The 19,755-nt window shown below is 37.9% G+C and overlaps 1 protein-coding gene across 1 annotated transcript in view; it reads right to left on the reverse strand.

Annotated features, from left to right (window-relative positions):
• Positions 1-2,356: 2,356 nt before the first annotated feature.
• The window catches only part of LOC140683520 (uncharacterized), a 39,983-nt gene continuing 22,584 nt past the window's right edge, over positions 2,357-19,755 (reverse strand). Inside the window, exons 4-5 of the mRNA XM_072926113.1 lie at positions 14,528-14,644; positions 2,357-12,874 (exon numbers count right to left, since the gene is read on the reverse strand). Of these exons, the coding sequence (XP_072782214.1) occupies positions 14,639-14,644 (6 nt within the window). The 3' untranslated portion in view covers positions 2,357-12,874; positions 14,528-14,638. The remainder of the gene's footprint in view (positions 12,875-14,527; positions 14,645-19,755) is intronic.

Raw genomic sequence — 19,755 nt, forward strand, 5'->3', positions numbered from 1 at the left:
TTGTTTCAAGATGAAAGCATTCAAAATGTTACCAGCAGGAAGACAGTCTCCAGTAAGAAGAAACTTCAATAACTTTTTAAAAAACGCAAAATTGGTGCAATGAAAGAGTCATGGTCCTGGGAGCAGTAGTGGGCCTGAGTGTCCCTGCCCACCTCCCTCGGTGTCCCTGCTCAGCAGCCCATGTCACCCAGGAGCCCCCAATCCCTGCTGCAGTGATGCTGTGGCAGGGCTGGTCCCCAGCACCCCGCCCTGGCCGTGGGCCCTGCTGAGCTGGGTCCCGCTCCCTGGCCTGGCCAAGCCCATCCCCAGGAGGGGCCCGGGCTGGGGCTGCCTCAGCTCCCCACTGCCCTGGCCAGGGCAGGGGCTGGGCCCGGGCTGCCAGACCCTGGGGACCCTGCCAGGCCTCTGGGGACTCCCTGCCACTCCATCTGAGAACTGCCCCAGGTGCCGGAATAGCATGGCTGCATCACAGGGCTCCTTTCAGTTCTGCAAAAACACAGACCTACACTCCCCAGCCAGATTTCTTCACAGTGGTTTGTTGTTTTTTTTTTTAAATCAACAAATTTATGTTTAAAACACAAACACATTAGAAAGCCTACCTTTCTGAGGTAAAGAGCACATACATGCCAATGCAGAGATTTCCCATCCTTCCTCTCAATCAGAGAGCAGCTGTCAGATTTTTGAGCAGCATCTTAACAGCAGTTGTCAGATTTTGTGGACTATTTCCTGACTATTTCCAGTATCAGGTACCTTCATAATCTATTGTTATTAATGTATTTTTAACTTCCAACAGAAACTTCTAGTAGGCATGTCAAATTAATCATTATGTTCAAGACTTGCCTAGTGCTTCTAACACAGATTAGAAAAATCTATGGCTGAAAAAAAAGCTGAAGCAAGTAAAAACTGCAAAACAGAACACCCCAGAAGCAGCCTCAGGAGTGGAAGGATGCCCTCCCACAGTAGCTCTCCATGCTCTGCCCAGTGCCACACAGTACATCTTCATCCCATGGGTTAACTTCTGACTCCAGCTCAACCTCTTGTCAGTGAGGTTCCCTTCTGCAAACCTATTTTCCACCCAGTCAGTGTCCCAGTTTCAAGATTGTGCAGAATTTTCACATCCTGGGTGCAAGACACTGCATTTATTTTTGGTGAGCTTCATGAAGTTTCTCTTTATGAGGTCTCCAGCCTATCAACATTCCTTTTCAGGGCAACCCTGTCCTCCAGCACACAGACTGTTCCTCCCACTTTGGTGCTGTCTGCCAACTTGTTGAGGGTGTGTTCCACCCTATCATCCTGGTCATCAATAGACATCAAAGTAGAATAATTTTGACCCCAGTAGCAGTTCCTGGGAAACACCATTAATTGCTAGACACCAACTTTGCTATGAAAAACCATGAGCTCATTTCTGCACCCATGTTACAGTCTACGTGTCTGGAAGAAGCCTCCTCAGTTTGTCTGTTAAGATGCTATCAGAGAATGTGGCAAAAATCTTGCTAAAGTCAAGGTCAATGACATCTACTGCTCTCTCATTGTTCACAAGGCCAGACATTTCATCACAGAAGATATTCATGATAACCAGGTATGGTTTGCTGTTCATAAATCCATTATGGCCATTCACAGTCCCTTTATGGGCCTTCATGCACTTGGAAGTTTGCTCCATAAACTTTCCCAGGAACTGACTTGGGGCCAAGTGTCCTGCAGTCTTCCTGTAGATGGAGCTTCCTTTGTGCACTTATGAAAGTGCCTTTTTCTTGTCACTGGGAAGCTCCCCTAACCATCAAAACTTCAAAGCTGATGGAGCCTGGTGCCTGCAGCATGCAGTCTGCACTTATGGATATCGTTACATCCAATGTTCTTAAGTATGGTAGTGTGCCTCTTCTTCAGACTCAGTCAGTAAGCAGAGACCCAGAGATGTCTGGGGAAATACATGCTTAGTAAAGACTTAACTGAAGAAGGTACTTATTTACCACTTATTTGTGGTTTTCTTATTCTTTTTCAACCACCCCGTTCAGCTGACAAGGTACCTACAGAAAATGTTTTTTATGTTGCTCACCAGGTTTAATTCCAGCTGAGCTTTGGCTTTTCCCTGCGTGCCTGGGCAATGCCTCTGCACTCCTCCCATGTAACCTGGCCCCACTACCACCTTATGTACATTTTAGCCTTAGTAATATGCTCTGCTTTCAACCAGGCTGGCTCCCAGTCATGCTGGCTAGATTCCCTGCTTAAATACATTCAGGAGTTTTGGACAAATACAAACTATTAACTTATTATATACAAACCTTTTGTTTATAAAACATATAGATATTAGCAACAGCTATTTGGAATAGCTTTGAGGTGAACAAGCCAAGAATATATCTTCTTTGTCTTCCAAATTAGTCAATAACAATAATTCTAAAAAAATGAAAACACCTATCTAAAATTTTTCTTCTTCCTAGATTTCTCATATTTATTTCTTACAACCAAGTATCTAAGTCTTTCCTGATTCCTTTGTGTACAGATGTACAGATAAAGTAACATGACATCAGCCTGTGTAAGTAAAACATGGTAAATCATCCAACAAGTAACACACCTCTACAATAGTAATCTTAACTATTTTATTTACTATTCAAAATTCAAATTGCTTAACTGTTTTATCTTCATTAGTCATCTATTTAATTTTATTCTTGTAAGTCTTTTATTCTAATACACCTAATGTGTTTTTATATACCTAATATGTTCTAATACAGCATAGTACAGATACAAGTGTTGTGCTCATAAAAGCTATTGAGTCACTGAGCGGTAGAATCATGCACATTTTTATGCTTCATTACAACATCATAAGTCAAACACAAATGACATTCTCTCATTTGCTTCTTTGACTGCAGTGTAAAATGAAAAAAAACATGAAGAAGCTAACCAAAAAGAAAAAAAAAATTTCCAATACATTTTCTTACAAGGATTGGAAAAATCCACAGAAACCAAATCAAATGAATCATGAGATAACACATAATTATCTTTCAGCTCCTTTATTGTCTGTGTTTATGGCATGAAGGTTTTTCACTCCATGAATTGTATCTCTCTTTAATCATGCATTCTGCCTTCCATCACCTCCTCACATCTCACAGACTGAGCAGGAGGAGGATGTGTCACTGTGAAAGCTACACAGGTAGCATTAAAGTAAGGACAGCAATTGGGAGGATTAATTTTTCTTAAGTGAAGTGTGGGTGACTCAGGGCTTCTGTTTGGAACTACTCCACCTTTGAGATGAGAGCATGAAAGAAAAACTGTCTCTGTCATCTGAGTGCCCATGGCCAGACTTGCATTCTGCTTTTGGCAGTGCTGTGCCACATTGACCCTAACTCCAACAGTCCTGCAGGTGTAAACAAGGCGTTTCAGCCTGACCATCCCACTCCCAAGATTCACAGCAGTTTATGAATGTGTCAGAGACAATTTCTTTAAAAGATACATAGAATAAGTGGGTTGCAAAATGTTACAGAATCCAGATACTTTCACAATGTAAGCTTGTAGCTGCAGGTCAAGTCTGTCCTTGAGCTAAAAGACACATGGCAGCAGCAGTCAGTCTTCTGAATCACCTGTGCTTGTATCAAGGCAGGGTCACTGCCAGTCAGCCTAGAGATGCCTCATGTGGATTCCCATTGCAGGTCTTGAGACATGTATAGTAAATGGTAAATCCAGTCTTTCAACCCTGGATGTGCTTTGGTAAAGATCAAAGATGTATAGAAATGGATTATCATCAGATGCATTAGCGGCTGAGTCTTTGAAATTAAAATCTCAAAAAAGAAAAAGGAAAATGTATATATTTGTTTGTATATGTATATGTTTGTCAGCTGCAGTGGATATCTGAGACTGACCAATAAGGACAAGATTTTTTCCTATGTACTCTTAAGAAATGTATGAAGCAATTATTTCTGGCGTGTTATACAGGTGCTGTATTTAAGATTATTGAGGCTACTGAAACTGTAAGGTATGTTCCCCCACATCTTTTTCTACTTTCTCATACTGATGCATCCCAGATCTCATCACTCACTCTGCTCAGAGCTGGGAGACACCGGCCCAAGCTGTGGATTCCCCTGGAGGACCCAAGGACATGGAGGCTCAATGCTACAACTATTTTCCAGAAATCATGATTCTGAATAATGCCAAAGTGCTTGTATGCTTTTGGGAGCAGAGGGTGGGTCTGCAGTCATGTAATGAAACTCAGGACAAATATTCACACATATATGCAGCAGGAATCTTGATTCCCTGAAGATGCGTGAGGTAGAAGGTGGGTTTCTAGTCTCCTTGTCCTCCTTGCAGGATCAACACTCCACTTCTTCCAAGTATTGAAGTGGGAGCCCTATATCCATAACTTCCCAGGGTCAGATCAGCAGAGCTTATGATGGTTGCTCACTGGAGGTTGACAATGGGACACTGGCATCATGTGCATGTCACCTGGGCAGGAGGTGGTGCAGATGAGAAGCAGATGTCACATGAAGCCCAGGTGCCTGGACCCTTAACCTGCACAAGCACATGTTGGGTATTTGGTTCTCTTCTGCTACTCTGAAGTGGGACAATCCTTGTTTCCTAAAACACTCATCTGTTTTCACCTTGGATTCAGTGTGTTTCACATTGCTCAGAAAGACAGACATTTCCAGGGAAGACCGATCCTGCTGTGCCTGTGTAGGACCAAGAACATGCATGAACAGTAAAGATGCTGATCCCAGGAAGTGCCAGAACGACGATGTGCTCAGTTAGCTCATCCAGTTCAAAGACTGAGGATCATGTGAAGCATCTTGGCTGGGATGATGCTGTGTCCTATGGTAGTAGAGCCAAGGACCAAGTTTACTTGCAGACTGACTTGCATGCTGACTGAATGCTTCCAGAGACATAATCCTGATACTCATCTATTATTTATCAGGAAAAAAATTATAAATTATTCCATAAAAGTATGCTCTTCACAACACAAATCCATTATTAAAGAAAATAAGAAAGTAAGAATAACCCCAAATCTCTGGCTGTTGTTGTTAGGGTGCTGCATAGAGCACCGTACCCAGTGCTGAGTGTGACTTAGCAGTATTTTCTATAATTCAGACTCTTTAAACAAGTTATGAGCCCAAAACCTGCTCAAAGTCAATTGAAAGGTTTCCTTTGCTAGGATTTTAATTATCTTTGTTTGGAGAATTAAAATCAAGGTGCAGCTAATCCCACCAATGCTTGCATTTGTCCTAAAGTCTTTGAGCATGTCTGTTTTTACCAGAACAATTCTTTGGATACCTACAGTTGTTACTTTTTGTGGACTAAAGTGGACTCATTACCTAAAACTGTTTGGATCCACCTGCTAGTAGTATTTCCATCCAAGTCCCAGTCCAGTGTGTAGGTATAGAAGATGTTTCCTAGAATCATGTCTTTATCTTACATCAAATATTATTAAAAGTTGCATTATGAAAAGTTATTCTGTGGCTCTGAGCTCTGATTTCTCAGACATCAGTAGTTTTCTTGTCCAGACTATGCTTTTTTTTTTTTTTTAATATTAAAAAAAATGTGATTTTGTCTTGTTCTTAGTCTTGATTTTCTTGCATAATTTGGCTTCCAGAGAACAATTGGCAACTGGAAAGCAACGTTTCTAGCATAAATATTTCTCATAAAATTATATTCTTTATTCATTGTTTCTTTCCCTTTGACACACTTCAGATTCATTATTTTCCCCTCTTCTTGATTTTCCTTTAAATGCACTTTCCTGAAAACATGGCAGCACCATGTTTTCTTGACATTGCATTGTAACTCTGATAGTAGCTATTCTCATAAAAAAGAGAGAATATTTGTGCTGAAGGGTGGAGACCAAAAGAGCATGAATATCAGAACTGGGAATAGAAAGATCACCAGAAATCAAATCTTCCTTTAAATGCTCTTAGTATGGGAAACAACACACTGAATGAGGAGAAAAATTCCTATTGTCTAACCATGCTGTAGAATTCCATGAAGGCTTTATTAAGTTTATTTTTGTCCCACATCCAAGCTGTTTCAGTTTAGCTTTAAAAACTGAATGTGCTTTCTTTCATATTTACATGACCACAGTGCGTAGTTTAGGTCTCAGCTGCAGGCAGATGAGCAATTCTAATGCTACAAGGACAAAAAACATGTATGCAGGCAGAGAAGGTTAAAATTAGATGGGCTCTTTACTACTTGTCACATGCTGTTTTAGATTGCATTGGCAGCTCCATGTATGCTATACTATAAAAAGATTAGTCAAAGCCAATGAAAGGAAAACATTGAAATCGTAACACACTGGAAAGGAAAAAGAAAAATAACTGTGTACCATTAACAGTCCAAATATTTAGCCTCAAGCATTTTTTAAAAAATCTTTTATTGGTGTTTTGCCCACTTTATAAAAATTACAAAGTTACATTATTTAAGCCAAAAAAAGAAAAAAATAGAATAAAAAAAAAGGTGACTATATTAGAGTACAATACTTCCATAGAATGGATAAACAGTTAAAATTACTGTGCATGATCATCCATGGAAACCTATGTTTGAATGATTGATTCTAATAAAAAAGATGTGTACAGTAAGACAAATCATGGTGACACATGGTTACATTAAACAGACACAGTAAATCTCTCACAGCACCTGTAGTTTATAACTCAGGGGACTGGGAGGGATTGGGGCAGAACCTTGACCTGACAGAATTCTAGCTGCTTGATAAGGTTGATTTAAGTTAGAAAATAACTCCAAATATTAGGGAAAATACTTCACATTCCCAGCCTATATGTAAAAAATAAAGCAAACAAAAAAGTGTTTTAAGATCATAGTTGTATCTAATTTTCAATCTTTACTGAACTAAAAAGTCTACTATTATATTGTGACTCTTGCAATACATGGATTTTATTAACATTTGATTAACACATCAAAAAATGAAGAGTAAATTCTTTAATTATTGGATGATATTTCAGAAATCAAGTCTTAAATTATCTGTGATAGTTACCTATATGATTTTTAAAAATGATTAATTTTCACTCCTGCAGGAAAAAATGGTGGGTCATATGTTTTAACGAAAAGGTTTTGCCAAAAGAAAAGATTGGGTTTTTGATGTAAAAGAACCTAGTAGTTAATTTAGAAATACAGAATCACTTTGCATAAGCATTTTTTAATTATTTAATATCTTGCTAACCCTTAATTTTCAAAAACCATTCTTTCTTTAAGAAAGTTTTCTGTATTTTTCTATTCACAAGGATAAATCAGTTATTTGAAAAAATGTTATTTTACTACAGTTATAAATCAGTTACGAGTAAATTTCATTTTTGCATTTAATTCTGGCTTTTTCTTGTAGGTGAAAAGAGCCAAATATTTCTATGTAAAGTTCACATTTATTCAGAATCTATAGTCAAAAGAAAGGCCCACTGTACTCAGTGTAGTGAAAATTCAATTTCAATTCAAAATTGAATCAGTTTATATTTTAGTAAATCAACAGATAAATAAGTTTCATGTAAAAACAAAAGAAAACTAATAAAGCAGGCTGGGAATTCATTATTGGCTGTACCAAATCCCCTCATAAATAATTTTCCATGAATAAAAGTTGTAGGTCTTACCTGAACAGTTAGAGACGTTAAGGACAAGACAGAAAAGGAGTCACAGTTAAAAGAAATAGTAAAAGGTCAGGTTATTACTGTTTTGAAGAAAAAGAGTTTACTAAATTTCTGTCATTTGACAGAAGAGACATGTATTTTTCTACGATGTTCAGACAGTGCAGAGAAATTAGAGGTTGATTACAGATTGTTCCCACTATGCTTTTCATATGCTATGAAGCCAGATCTTTACTCATGAGGACTCTGGCAGATCAGGAGGAAGGTGGGATCTAAAGATGAATAATGATATCTAACAGACTTCAAAGTGAACTCCTTACATGCTGACTGGTCACTACTACTTAAATGGGCAATGAAAATAGTCTGGAAATATACTCTAAGCCATAAATATACACATCATTTTTAAAATTGAAAGAAGTAAATTGTTAAAGGGATTAGAATAATAAACAGAGGAATAATTATTGCGTTTACCAAGGTACAGCGTACTCTTTCTAAAACATCCTGCCTTGAATAGTAAACGTTTCAGAAGCTTCAAAAATATCTAAACAAGAAATGGAAAATCTCCAAGATTTAGAAAGGAAAAAGAGTAAGAAATTACTTAAGTATTTATTGACCAACAAACTGATAACACAATCTTCAACTACATATATCAGGTTCCCTATTTACAATTCCATTACATAATCTAACCAACATTTCTTAAAATGTGTGCATGGTCAAGATTAGCAGATGGCCGTCTTTCTCTGTTCAAAAATGTCTTCAAAAGCTGATCTCTGAATAGCAGTTGGCAGGAAAAACATGCAGATGGCTGAAGTAACTTTAATATACATCCATTACTGATACTGAATTAAATGGAATAGATAATTACGCATCATAATCACTGATGATTAATTACAAACAACAGACATAAAATATATATGCTTCACATGTTAGTTCTTCAAGTGGACTGCTAAGGAAGCTGGGCATTGAAAAAAAGATTAAATCCCAAAATAAATATGCTGCTGGCAAAAACAAAACCAAGGAAAAATCCATAACTACTCAATACAACAGTATTGTAGCCTGAAGGTCGGTCATCTGTGACTCTGAAGGCATGTCAAGAAGAGTGATTTGCTTCAGCTGTAAAGAAGCCTGCCCATAATTGAAATATAGCCAGTCTGCATTAAATTTAAATCCCTTTTTTCCCTTCAGAAAAACAGGAGACAATCGGTATTGTGTGCCCGCAGGCATAAAAAAGAACAAAACAATGGGGCATGTATTAGAGAGCTGAAAGAGCTTTAGGCTACCTATGGTTGGACTACAAAGATATAGCAGTGGTTCCTAAAACCATTCAAAACAGTCATGGACATAATTAAATTACAAGTTGCATTCTGGACTGGTGTATCATCTATAGCACTGTGTCAGCACTGCAGAACAAATAGACATCTATCCTTTACCTTGGCCTACCAGTCTCCACACCAGTGCTACCTAATGCCAACATCACACACACCCTTTCGGGTCCTCAGAATCCTCCTTCAGGCAGCTACTAGTGGTGCTAGAGTTTGTGTGTCCCTTTAATGTAATGGAATTCTTCCCCAAAATTGCTGAATCTACACATAGATTAAACACAGAATCAGCATCGAGGTGATTCTTCAGCTAAAATAGTTTCTTGCCTTGATGAGAGGCTTATACTGTATTAGCTACATCCTTACTGAAATACATGTTAATAGAGAACAAGGGAAAACAGGGGGATAAATAAACCAATGTCTTTCACTAAACTTTTATTAGAGGAAGTTTCAAAAGAATATGCCATGTTTCCTTTTGCAGTAAGGATGTTCCCTTTTCCTTTTAACAAGCAATTGTACTCATGTAAAAGGGACCTAATGTGTCTGCACCACCTTGTTTATTGTATCAGTTTGTCTGTGGCATAGTAGTTATTGTAGCATCTGAGCACAGCATCAGCCATGACAGCTTTACCCTAGTGTGATGAACAGCACATTGATCACCTACATGAACTTCAGCCCAAGTCCATTTCCAATGTTTACTCACATCTTCCCAGTCACCAGCCTCAATTATCAATTCTACTTTTGTCACTACAGAGGTGACGTCCGCAGACGCTGAAAACTTTTCAGCAAATAACCCTATCCCGGTCCCATAGGATTCCTGGGTCTGAGTTTGTGATTCTTTTTTTCAGTTAAAACTCTGAAAAGGTGGAGGAGTGGATTAAGATAGTGCACACAGGAACTGCCAGAAGGAAAAGATAGCTGGAGTTCAAAGAGCTATGGTACTTACCTGCCTACTAACAACATATTTTTCCTATGGGAAAATCAAGTGTCAGTAACTGTAAAATTATCAAACTGTTCTAAAGAGTATTAAAGGTGAAGACTCCACCCAGCTTCAGGTTTAATCATGTTTTGGTTTTGTTTAATTGTAGTTCTTAGGCATACCTATTTTGAAATTATATAGTTTTAAACTATTTGGAAAACAGTGAAATTTCTTCACTTTCTCAACTTCCCATGTCTCACAGACTTTTTATTTTTTCTATTATTGTTTTCCATTCCACATTAGTCCACTCAGACTTACAATAAAATTTTCTTGAGAAACTTCACTTGCAAAACATCAGGAAGCTTGAATGTTCTCAGTTACTCAAGAGAGTAAGATTAAACCATCTCCACTAAGTTGGTGCAACTCTAGTTGAGAAGGAAGATACCAGCTCACAATTTCAAAACCAGCTGTCTTATTGAATAAAATGCTGGATTAATGAATTTGATATATGATTACAGTGGATTGCATCTGACTAACTGGACCCATGGCTTATAGCAATATGGCATAAGAGTAATTGTACAAGAATGACACATTTTTCTGATGTACTTTTGTAGTGTTCCAATTTGTTCAACTGCCAGATGATAGAAAAATAAAACTGGGGATATGGAGAGGAGAAACTGAAATGGGTATTTAAATCCCTTGGACTGTATTATCACTCTGACGTTTTAAGACAATGAATAATTCTGAAATCTGAATTTCATGAATGTTACAAGAGTTTTGCAATTTAATATAATCTTTATGATACGTGAAGGCAAGGCATGTTACCAAATATATTTAGTTGTCATTATTTATATTTTGTGACTTCTCTACTTAAAAGAGAGATATAAATTGTGTTTATGGACCTGAAACAAATATTCCTGTATTTATCTTGAGAATAAAACATACTTGAGGCTATTTAACATCTAAAAATGGCTCTACATATTATCTCTTTTGTATTATACCTTTATATAATTTTGCCTCTGAAATTTACAATATATTCAAATTTCCATTAAAAGTTTTATTAAAAAGATAGGATAATCTTTCTGATGGATAGCCAGTTTCACTAAAAAGCATTAAGGATTTTCTGCAGAAACAGATAGCAGTGATCAAGTATAATTAAAAAAAAATAATTAAATCATTAGGAGTTAACCTTAGCCATGCAGAATTTTGAAGCAAGGACTCTGTTAGAGAAGTGCATTGATTTAATTGCATTTTTTTATACTCTTAGTCAAAATGTCAAAGGTATGCTCTGAATTGTATACTATCTGATGGCTTGATTACTTGCTTGTTAATAATTTTATCACTCTGAAAATACTCTTCTGACATTTAGCTTCATTCTGTTTGCTTTTTAAAGTGAGACGTGATTTAGCTGAGTCAAAGAAAAGAACATGAAGTAGGAAACATATGGAATTAATTATTTACTGCATAAAACTACATTTACATTTAACTGTGTTAGACCAGATCAGCTGGGGCTTTTTAATTCCTACAGGCTATGGATGTGGATGATGTCCTTTTTGGATTCATCTGCCCTCTGCCTGTCCTCTGTGCTTGCTTCCACTGCTGCTGATCCACCAAGAGACGTCACCACATTTTCCTCAGGAGTTCCAGCTCAGCACTTACTGTTTGTATAGCCAGGTTAACACTTTTGGTCACCACATTGTCCAGACCAATAAAAGTGGCAGTGCTAATAACAGATTGCTGAAGCTAAGACATTTTACTGCAGATGAGAAGTCCTCACAGGAGATACTGCTGCAGAGCATGGCAATGCCTTATGCAGAGGCTTTGGAAAGGATACATACCCACAGCTAAACTTTCATATAGTCTTCAGGATTTAGTGCAGGCAAGTCATAATCTAGCTAAATTACACCTTTCAGTGATGATATTCCCATACAGACATAAAATGCTTTGGTCATACAAACCTTGACAATGTTGTGCAAGATCTAGGTGGGAGCCAGCTCTCAACAGAAGAGCAGAGCACAAGTCCTAACATGCTCTGAGTTCTGCACTGGATGGCCAACCATGCTGGATCTAAGGTAGTATCTGCTTTGACCTGTCTAGGCTTGTTCAGCAAACAGAGAAGCTGGCCTGCAGGCCTGCTGACAGCACAAAGGAAATTTCAAAGCTGGATTTGGTTGCAACTAATACTTTGTTTGGGGTAATATCTTTAACATAATAATCAGTCTGGAGAAGACAAGGGTCTAGGAGATCTTATAGAAGCCTTCCAACACCTAAAGATGGGCCTAAAAGAGAGCTAGAAGGGGATTTTGCACAAGGACATGTAATGATAAGACAAGAGGGAATTAATTTAAATTGAAAGACAGTAGGTTTAAATCAGATATTAGGGTGAAATTATTACTGAGAGGGTGGTGAGGGACTGGAACAGGTTGCCCAGAAAAGTTGTGGATGCCCCATCCCCGGAAGTGTTCAAGGCCACGTTGAATGGGGCTTTGAGCAACCTGGTCCAGTGGAAGGTGTCCCTGTGCATAGTAAGGGGTTTGGAAGTTGATGATCTTTAGGGTCTCTTCCAACCCAAAAAATTCTATGCTTCTATAATAATACAGTTCCATTTTGTACTACAAGTGGACTTTCAGCAGTTATTATTAGGCATGGATAGACAATTTTCCAAAACAATTTCCTATCAGGTTCCAAACAGACTGCATTCTATTAATTTCACTGCTTAGTGGTTAATATTAGCAAATAGTATCTATTTCCTAGGCAATTAGGGAGGAAAAAAGTGATTGCAACATCATCATATTTCCTGTCACTGCTACTTGTTCCCGCATGGATAGACATGATAGAGGAGAAACATTACACTTATGTCCTTAAAATTATTATGTCTAATATATTATGTAGCAAATTATAAAAATTAATAAATTGTCCCATGTAAGTAAATTGAAAGTCTTCCAGCTCTTTAAGTCATACCTCACTTCCCACAAGATCTCACTAGATCAGGGATTCAAGTTTCACTGTGGTGCATGCCATCCAAGTCCAAGCATAGAGGTTGGAATTGCCACCGCAGAGCTCCTCACTCTCAAGATCTGAGAGGAGCAGAACAAAGGAGCTGTTTTCCAGTAATGTTTAGACATATCATAGTAAATTATTGCAATTTAAATATTTTCTATTGTTACACTGAACACTATGTCAAGCAGAAAACAGATATGCTGATTCTTCTTCTCCAGCAAGCTGAATTAACATTCATCCCTCTTCCATTGCAAGAGACAGGTGCTGCATTACCACAGCCTATTAGAATACTATCGATAATTTAAATGCAGTCAGAGCCAAGATAAGATAAGAAAATGGGCAGAGTCATGTTTCCAGTTGCTGCTTTGCAAATCACGAAGCAGAATCTCTCATTCAAAAGGGGAAAAAAATAGATAAAACCCCCAAAGTAAAAAACAACAAAGCAATTAAAATGGAAAGGAAAAGCTGGAACAAGAACTGGCACATCCCAGAATTAATTACTGTGTCTGAGTTCAAATATCAAATTTGCTACTTGAATGGTATCTCAAAGGTGCTGTTTATCACCCAGTAATTTCTGCACTGCTTTCTTCTGCCACCTTCTACCAAGAGCATGTGTCAGAAAATTAGGCCCAAGGTTTTATTTAGATAAATACAGGAAAATGTATATTAGACTGATGATAGACATAATTCAATATATTGCTCTGTCTTTTCATCTATACTCAATGCACCAAAGTTATTGTTAAAGAACTTGGATTTAACTTATCCAATATGGTTATAATTTGTTGCCAGTACTGTGGTGCTTGAGGATTTTAAAATGTATTTATTTGCTGAAAATTTATGTACTTTTTGAATGCATAAAATAAACCTTTCCTGTTAATGGACACTAACCTCCTTAGCAGAAGTAATTAAAAATACACTGTGATCATGATTCATGAGAAAACAAATACAACAACTAAAATAACCCATGAAAAGTGAGAAATTTAGTGGATCTATTAATTTCTGTATGTTTTATATAAGAGTTTAACATACCCTCCTCCAAGTAATAATACAAAACTTTCAGAAGACCTTTAGCCATATTAAAAGCAAACTATATTACTAGAAATTATATCCTATAAAGTATAGAGCCATAGAGTCACAGAATGACTTAGGTTGGAAAAACCTTAAGTATTGTCTAGTTCCAACCCCCTTGCCTTTCATGATCATTGTAATCAAGTGGTTTGGGTTGGAAGGGACCTTTACGTACATCTAGTTCCAACTCCCTGCTGGGGACAAGGACATCTTCCACTTGATCAGGTTGCTAAAAACTCCATCCTACCTGGCCTTGAAGACTTCCAGGGTTGGACCATCCATGGATGACTGCTGGTTCTTGAGCGTGCTAAGAAAAATGTAATTTAAAATGGAAAAACCTGTAATTCTGAACAGTTTGGATTTATTATAAGGAGTTGCCAAATGGGAAGTCCAGCAGAGGCAAGGCTGTCATAGCCCCACACCCATGAGGGACTGCCAGCAGTGGGGATGAGCACATACACCCACATGCTTCTAGGTGTGCATGCACATTTACACGTGGTAACATGGCATCAGAGGTGAAGAATCAAGTAACTGGTACTTGTGTGTGTATTTCACTGACTTGGTCTCACTATGTGAAATGCCAAGCTGCTCTAGCTGTCACTAATGCCATTTTCACTCTCATCTCTTCTGATACCTTTACTGATCTTTTTCTCCTGTCTTACCTGGTGGTTTTGCTCATGAAGTCATGACAATCTCACCTTCTACTCACAGTACATAATTTTCGTGGCTTTTGTGTTACAGATGTAAGCTGGAAGAAGTGACTTCTAAAGGTCCTAATCCTGGGGAAAAAGGTTAATATAGCAATAATTTATTTTGGTAAAACCTCGGCATTTTTTAAAGCTCAATAATGGTAATTTGAAAAAAAAGGGCTTCTGCTTTCCTTCCTTGGCATTCTCATATATAACAGGCAGTAAAGAGGCTGACAGGTGCAGGATTCATGAGTATATTTTTCATAGGCATGGAAGAAACCATAGCACTTGGTCCATTTCCAAGGAGCAGAGATTAAAAACCGAATTGAACTGGTAACAGAGGCAGGAGAGAGGGAACACCTTAGAGAAGAATTAAATTTCTGCTAATGATTGCAGGCCATATGTATTTGTGTGTCTGTTCTCCTTTGTTTTGCAAACCTTGTGTTCTTGGTCACCTCACTCCAAAGTGAAGAGGACCTTACACAGTAAGACACAGAGAGGGCATCAGCTCTGAAGAGAAAGTAACTGATAACCTTCTCTCATTCCCTCCCCCTCCTTCCTTCCTTTGTTTCTTTCTCCCTTTCTTCCTCAGAAGACATTTTTGTGCTGCATCTGAGTGAGGTTCTGATAACTGGCCTCCCCCTCAGAACTTCACAGATAATGAATGCTAAAAGTTATTTAATACTAATTGGAGATTACTTAAGGCATAGAGGCCTGATTCTTTACTGCAGAAGCATCATTAATGTAAGTGCAGTGATTGATATCCCCACTCTGTATCTGCATTTGGCTATAACAAGCAATTCAGCTAAGAGAATTCATGTTCTCTAACCCTTGGTAACATCACTCACTGCTCTGTGGAATGCTCTCAGCCAATGTATAGTGAGCATTAAAATATGAAACAGTCTAAACTTGGAAACATTTCCCAGTACAACTCAAGCTGATGTGGCAGGGAAGGCACACTGAAGGTCTGCATTCTCTCCTATTTCACTCCTTTCTTTCAGGAATACCACAATGAAAATGGGATACAAACTGCAGTGGGGTCATGAAATTTCTGCCATGCTGAAACTTTTGGGGGGTTTAACTATTGTGTCATCACTGCTCAGAACTCTGTTGCTTTTGCTCTGGAGCTTGGCAAAACAGAATTAAATTAATTGGCCAAGAATTGAGTGTTGGCAATTCAACTGTTGGCCCAGCAGTCACAGATGTTGTCAAGGCAGCTCATGTTGTGCTGTTCACCACTGTAGTCAAAACTAGAAATATTCCCCAAACAATTGTCTTTAATTGGTTTAAATGGATGGTTTATGGGCTGAATGCATATGTATCACCAGATGTGAAACTAGAAAGCACAAGAATAGAAAAACCCTTCAGAAACTTGGGGGCTACTGTTCTGTGTGAAGGGATTAATGCAATACAGGATGCCTTCAATACCAAAGATCTGTTATTAGGTTCACGCCAATACTTTGTTCTCTGCAGCATCATAAATGATGTGTCATGCCAACCCTGATTTTAGGCAACCCAAAGAACCATCTGCTGCCTTGATTGCAGATGCCTTGTCCTGGCACATGCCAACAGGACAAGTGGCAATGTAATGGTGCTCAGGGTACCGTGCTGGATTATGATCCTGGACGACTGACAACAAACCACGTCTGTTTGCTTTCTTGTTTGGATACTGGGCATGATTACCCCTTCATAATATCTTTGTGAACAAAGAAACAGCTTTGCAGCCACCAAATACTTAAAGCTGTCAAAGGTGCATTGTCTGTCTCAGCAAAGATCATAAGGAACACCTGTATGTATTTTAATTCCCCATCTTATCAGTAACGTGTTGAAACACATTCAATGATCTTAAAGTTCACTGGTGCACTTGCCTTGGATTTAAATCAGCATTTTTTCAGGCATCCAATGTGAGTGAAATAGCTGTCTGACTGTGGTGAAAAATGAAAAACTTTGTCACATTCTGATTTTACATTATTTTGACCTTATTCTTAGAAGAATATCACTAGCATTGAAGGAATAAATCCTGTTGCACATGAACCTGATACAGGGAAATAGGGTTTTGTAAAGTATAATGTAATTTGTTGCAGTATGCAGCCATAACTGAGAAGTAATGACTTTTATCTAAAAAAGGAATCCATTGTACTGGCTGAATCTCTGAGGCAGTCAACTTCTGCATATAGTATAAGTCTGGATTAGAATTGTTTTCCACAGGAAAGAAACTGGAAAGTTGATTATTATTCATCTGTACATTGTCTTTCAAAACTATATATGAATGTAAGGACAAGGGCCTAGCAGGAAAAGCAGTGTTTTAAATCCTTTCCAATAGGCTAAAACTTTATAAATACTGTGATGTTCAAATATAAGCATGGAGAAAAGATCTTCCTGAAGAAAGGAAGCCATCCACCTGTGCAAGCAAAACGTTCCTGTCTCTTGTAATATATTGCATTCAACCACTGTCTGCTGCTAGGCTGAAGGGGTTTCCCATCACTGCAAGTAGAATAATAGCAGGAGCAAGGAAGAAAGGCTGAGCAGAACTAGCCTGTAGCATGGGAATAACATCCTCCGAGCACTGCTGCAGAAGCAAGGGATTGTACAACAAAACCCACCCACAAATTTCACATTCTTTGTGCAAAAGAAATATAGGCAAACCAATCATACCCCATGCTAATGATCACTTTCCTCTTCTCTCTCAAACTCAGTTTCATCCTTCCTTTTTCTAAAGGAAGGATGTAATTTGAACTAAGAATGATCCGATCAGCCAGTTTGGGGGGTTGCATGAAAGGAGAGGTTGTGATGCACCTTTGCACACATGCCAGTTTTGAACATGTACCCATTGTTACGTGAGGCTCGCTGCACACAGCACAGTAGAGCCGGTGGCCCAGCCAGGTTGCTGAAGCTGTATGGGGTTTCTAAAGGCAGATTCATTGGCAGCAGTCCTGAGGGTGACACATTCATGTTGACTCAGAGCACAGCACATTACTCCCATCAATACTAGCTCACAGCTCTCTGCACCACACAGCAGCAAGTAGTACCGCTGTACCTATTGATTCTCTCATACTTTGCATCCTCTTTGTCCAATTCTTGCACTTGTGTCTAGTTGTCTCAACACCATGATAAGCCCCTCAATGTGTAGAATGAATACTGGACAATCCAGTGTTGCACTTTGAAGAATTAAAGCATTTTCTTTCTTGCTGTTGTCCAAAGTTGTATCTCAGGGTCATTTTCTAGCTAAGTAGTTGCACGGTATTTGTCCTGGCTCCTAAACCTGTGCACCGGATGGATGTGCAACAACTTGTGACAGGATAAGCTCCTTCAGTGTTTGGTTTGTGTACACAATGGTAAAGTATCTTTGTAGGCATTCAGGAAAAGCTCTGCTAATGCAGCCTATTCTCTGAGATGTTAAAGGAAGCTTGCTTTGGATTTGTACCAGCAGTAAAGACAGACACCTGCTTCTGCCTCTGTTGCTCTGGATAGGGAGTGGGATGGGGAGAGACAAGTTATTGTCCATTTCAGCTCCACCTGCTATGATGAAAATATAAAGATTAGACCCAATGAACAGGCAACCACAAACAGACAGAAAACCAATTACTCTTACTGTCTTGACCAGACATTAGCAAAAGCCATTATCTTGACTGGAACTCTTTTGTTTACCTGAAAAAATATACTGTTTTTTCCCATAGCAACACTTCAATAATCCAAAAGATCTGGCAGTCAAAAAAACCCCTGAAATAATGAATAAGTTTTACTTGCTTTGTAGCTGTCTCAGCCTCTTGGTCTCATGTTTTCCAGCCTACTTTTATAAGTCTAAGAGCAGAAATGCAGGATTTCAAATCCCAGACAATGTGAGACTTACAATAAAATAATAAGAAAAAGAAAATTTTATAGCAGACATGGTAGATGACAAGGACCTTTCTTTCATTTTATTTGTGAGTTGCAAAATTTATTTTGTGTCAGAATTGGCTGAAGTAGTACAGTAGCATAAAATTGAAGAGTAAACTGAAAAACACTTTTTTGTTGTCTGTAAGTGGCAGTATTTGTATGACTTTTGGTTGTGAGTAGAATTTGTGATGCTTTTGCTCTTTCTTTATAAAAGAATATTACATCTTTCCACTTTGGCAGATACCTGAACCAACTCCTATGTCTGAGGTAGCTGAAGAGAAAAAAAATGTTCATCTGTTGGAGATACAAAGTGGCCTACCCTAGACACATCATCTCACTTTTCTCCAGGGCAATCAAAACCTAAAACACTTTCAGATTCAGTGGAGATGAGATGGCTTCAGTGGTTAGTGAAATTTGGAAGTAGACTGACTGTATTAATAATGAAAGTATTTGCCCTCAGATGCAACTTTCTTTTTCACCTTGGAACGAAATTTAATGCTATGCAAGGGCCAGAAATCTTCAGAATAGTATTTCTCATATATTAACTCAGAAAAACACAGTATTTTATTGCAAAAGCCATTTATTTCCTCTGAGTTTGTTTAAATGCTTGCCTGATATTAGAAAAACAAGAAGTCTCTTTGGACTTTGTCTCATTTGGACTTTTGCTCCTGGAAATGCCGGATGGCATTTCTCTTGTGTATTTCCATTTTCATACCTTTCAAATTATTATGATCATTAGGAACTTAAAATCTCAGCATTTCAGAAGTTCCTATCTAAGCAATTGTTTCTCTTTCAAGATAGCATTTTTAATCCAAAATATAGGTATAGCTGTGGTAGATTTAAACAAATGACCTGACAGTACTGAAATTGTGCAATATGATTTAAATTTTGCAAAGATGCATTTTTTTAACATTTGAGGTTGTAAACTTAACAGAAGCTTTGGAAAGAATCAATGACAGAATCAATGAAAGACCATCAGGGTATCTTAGTGATTTTCAAATTCTAACTAAATATAAAATACAACAGTTTAAATAAAAAATAACACACAGTTGTTTGTATTAAAACATCCTAGTAACATGTTCAAAACCAAAAATATCATAGATTTGAGATTATGTACATTACATATTTTTGTACTCCCATGTTTTAGAAACTTCATTGTTGACTGACACCAAAGATGTACACAAAGCTTTAAAAACATTTCCACTAACAGATGTGCATTTTCAGGAAATCAAGTAAATAAATGAGACTTATGCTTTAATTCATCTTCAAATCTCAACAATGTTTTTCTCCTCTATTTTTCTTGGGTTTTTGCTTGGTTTTTTGGG

The sequence above is a fragment of the Taeniopygia guttata genome, chromosome 3 (genome assembly GCF_048771995.1).
Source record: "Taeniopygia guttata chromosome 3, bTaeGut7.mat, whole genome shotgun sequence".
Classification (NCBI taxonomy): Eukaryota; Metazoa; Chordata; class Aves; order Passeriformes; family Estrildidae; genus Taeniopygia; species Taeniopygia guttata.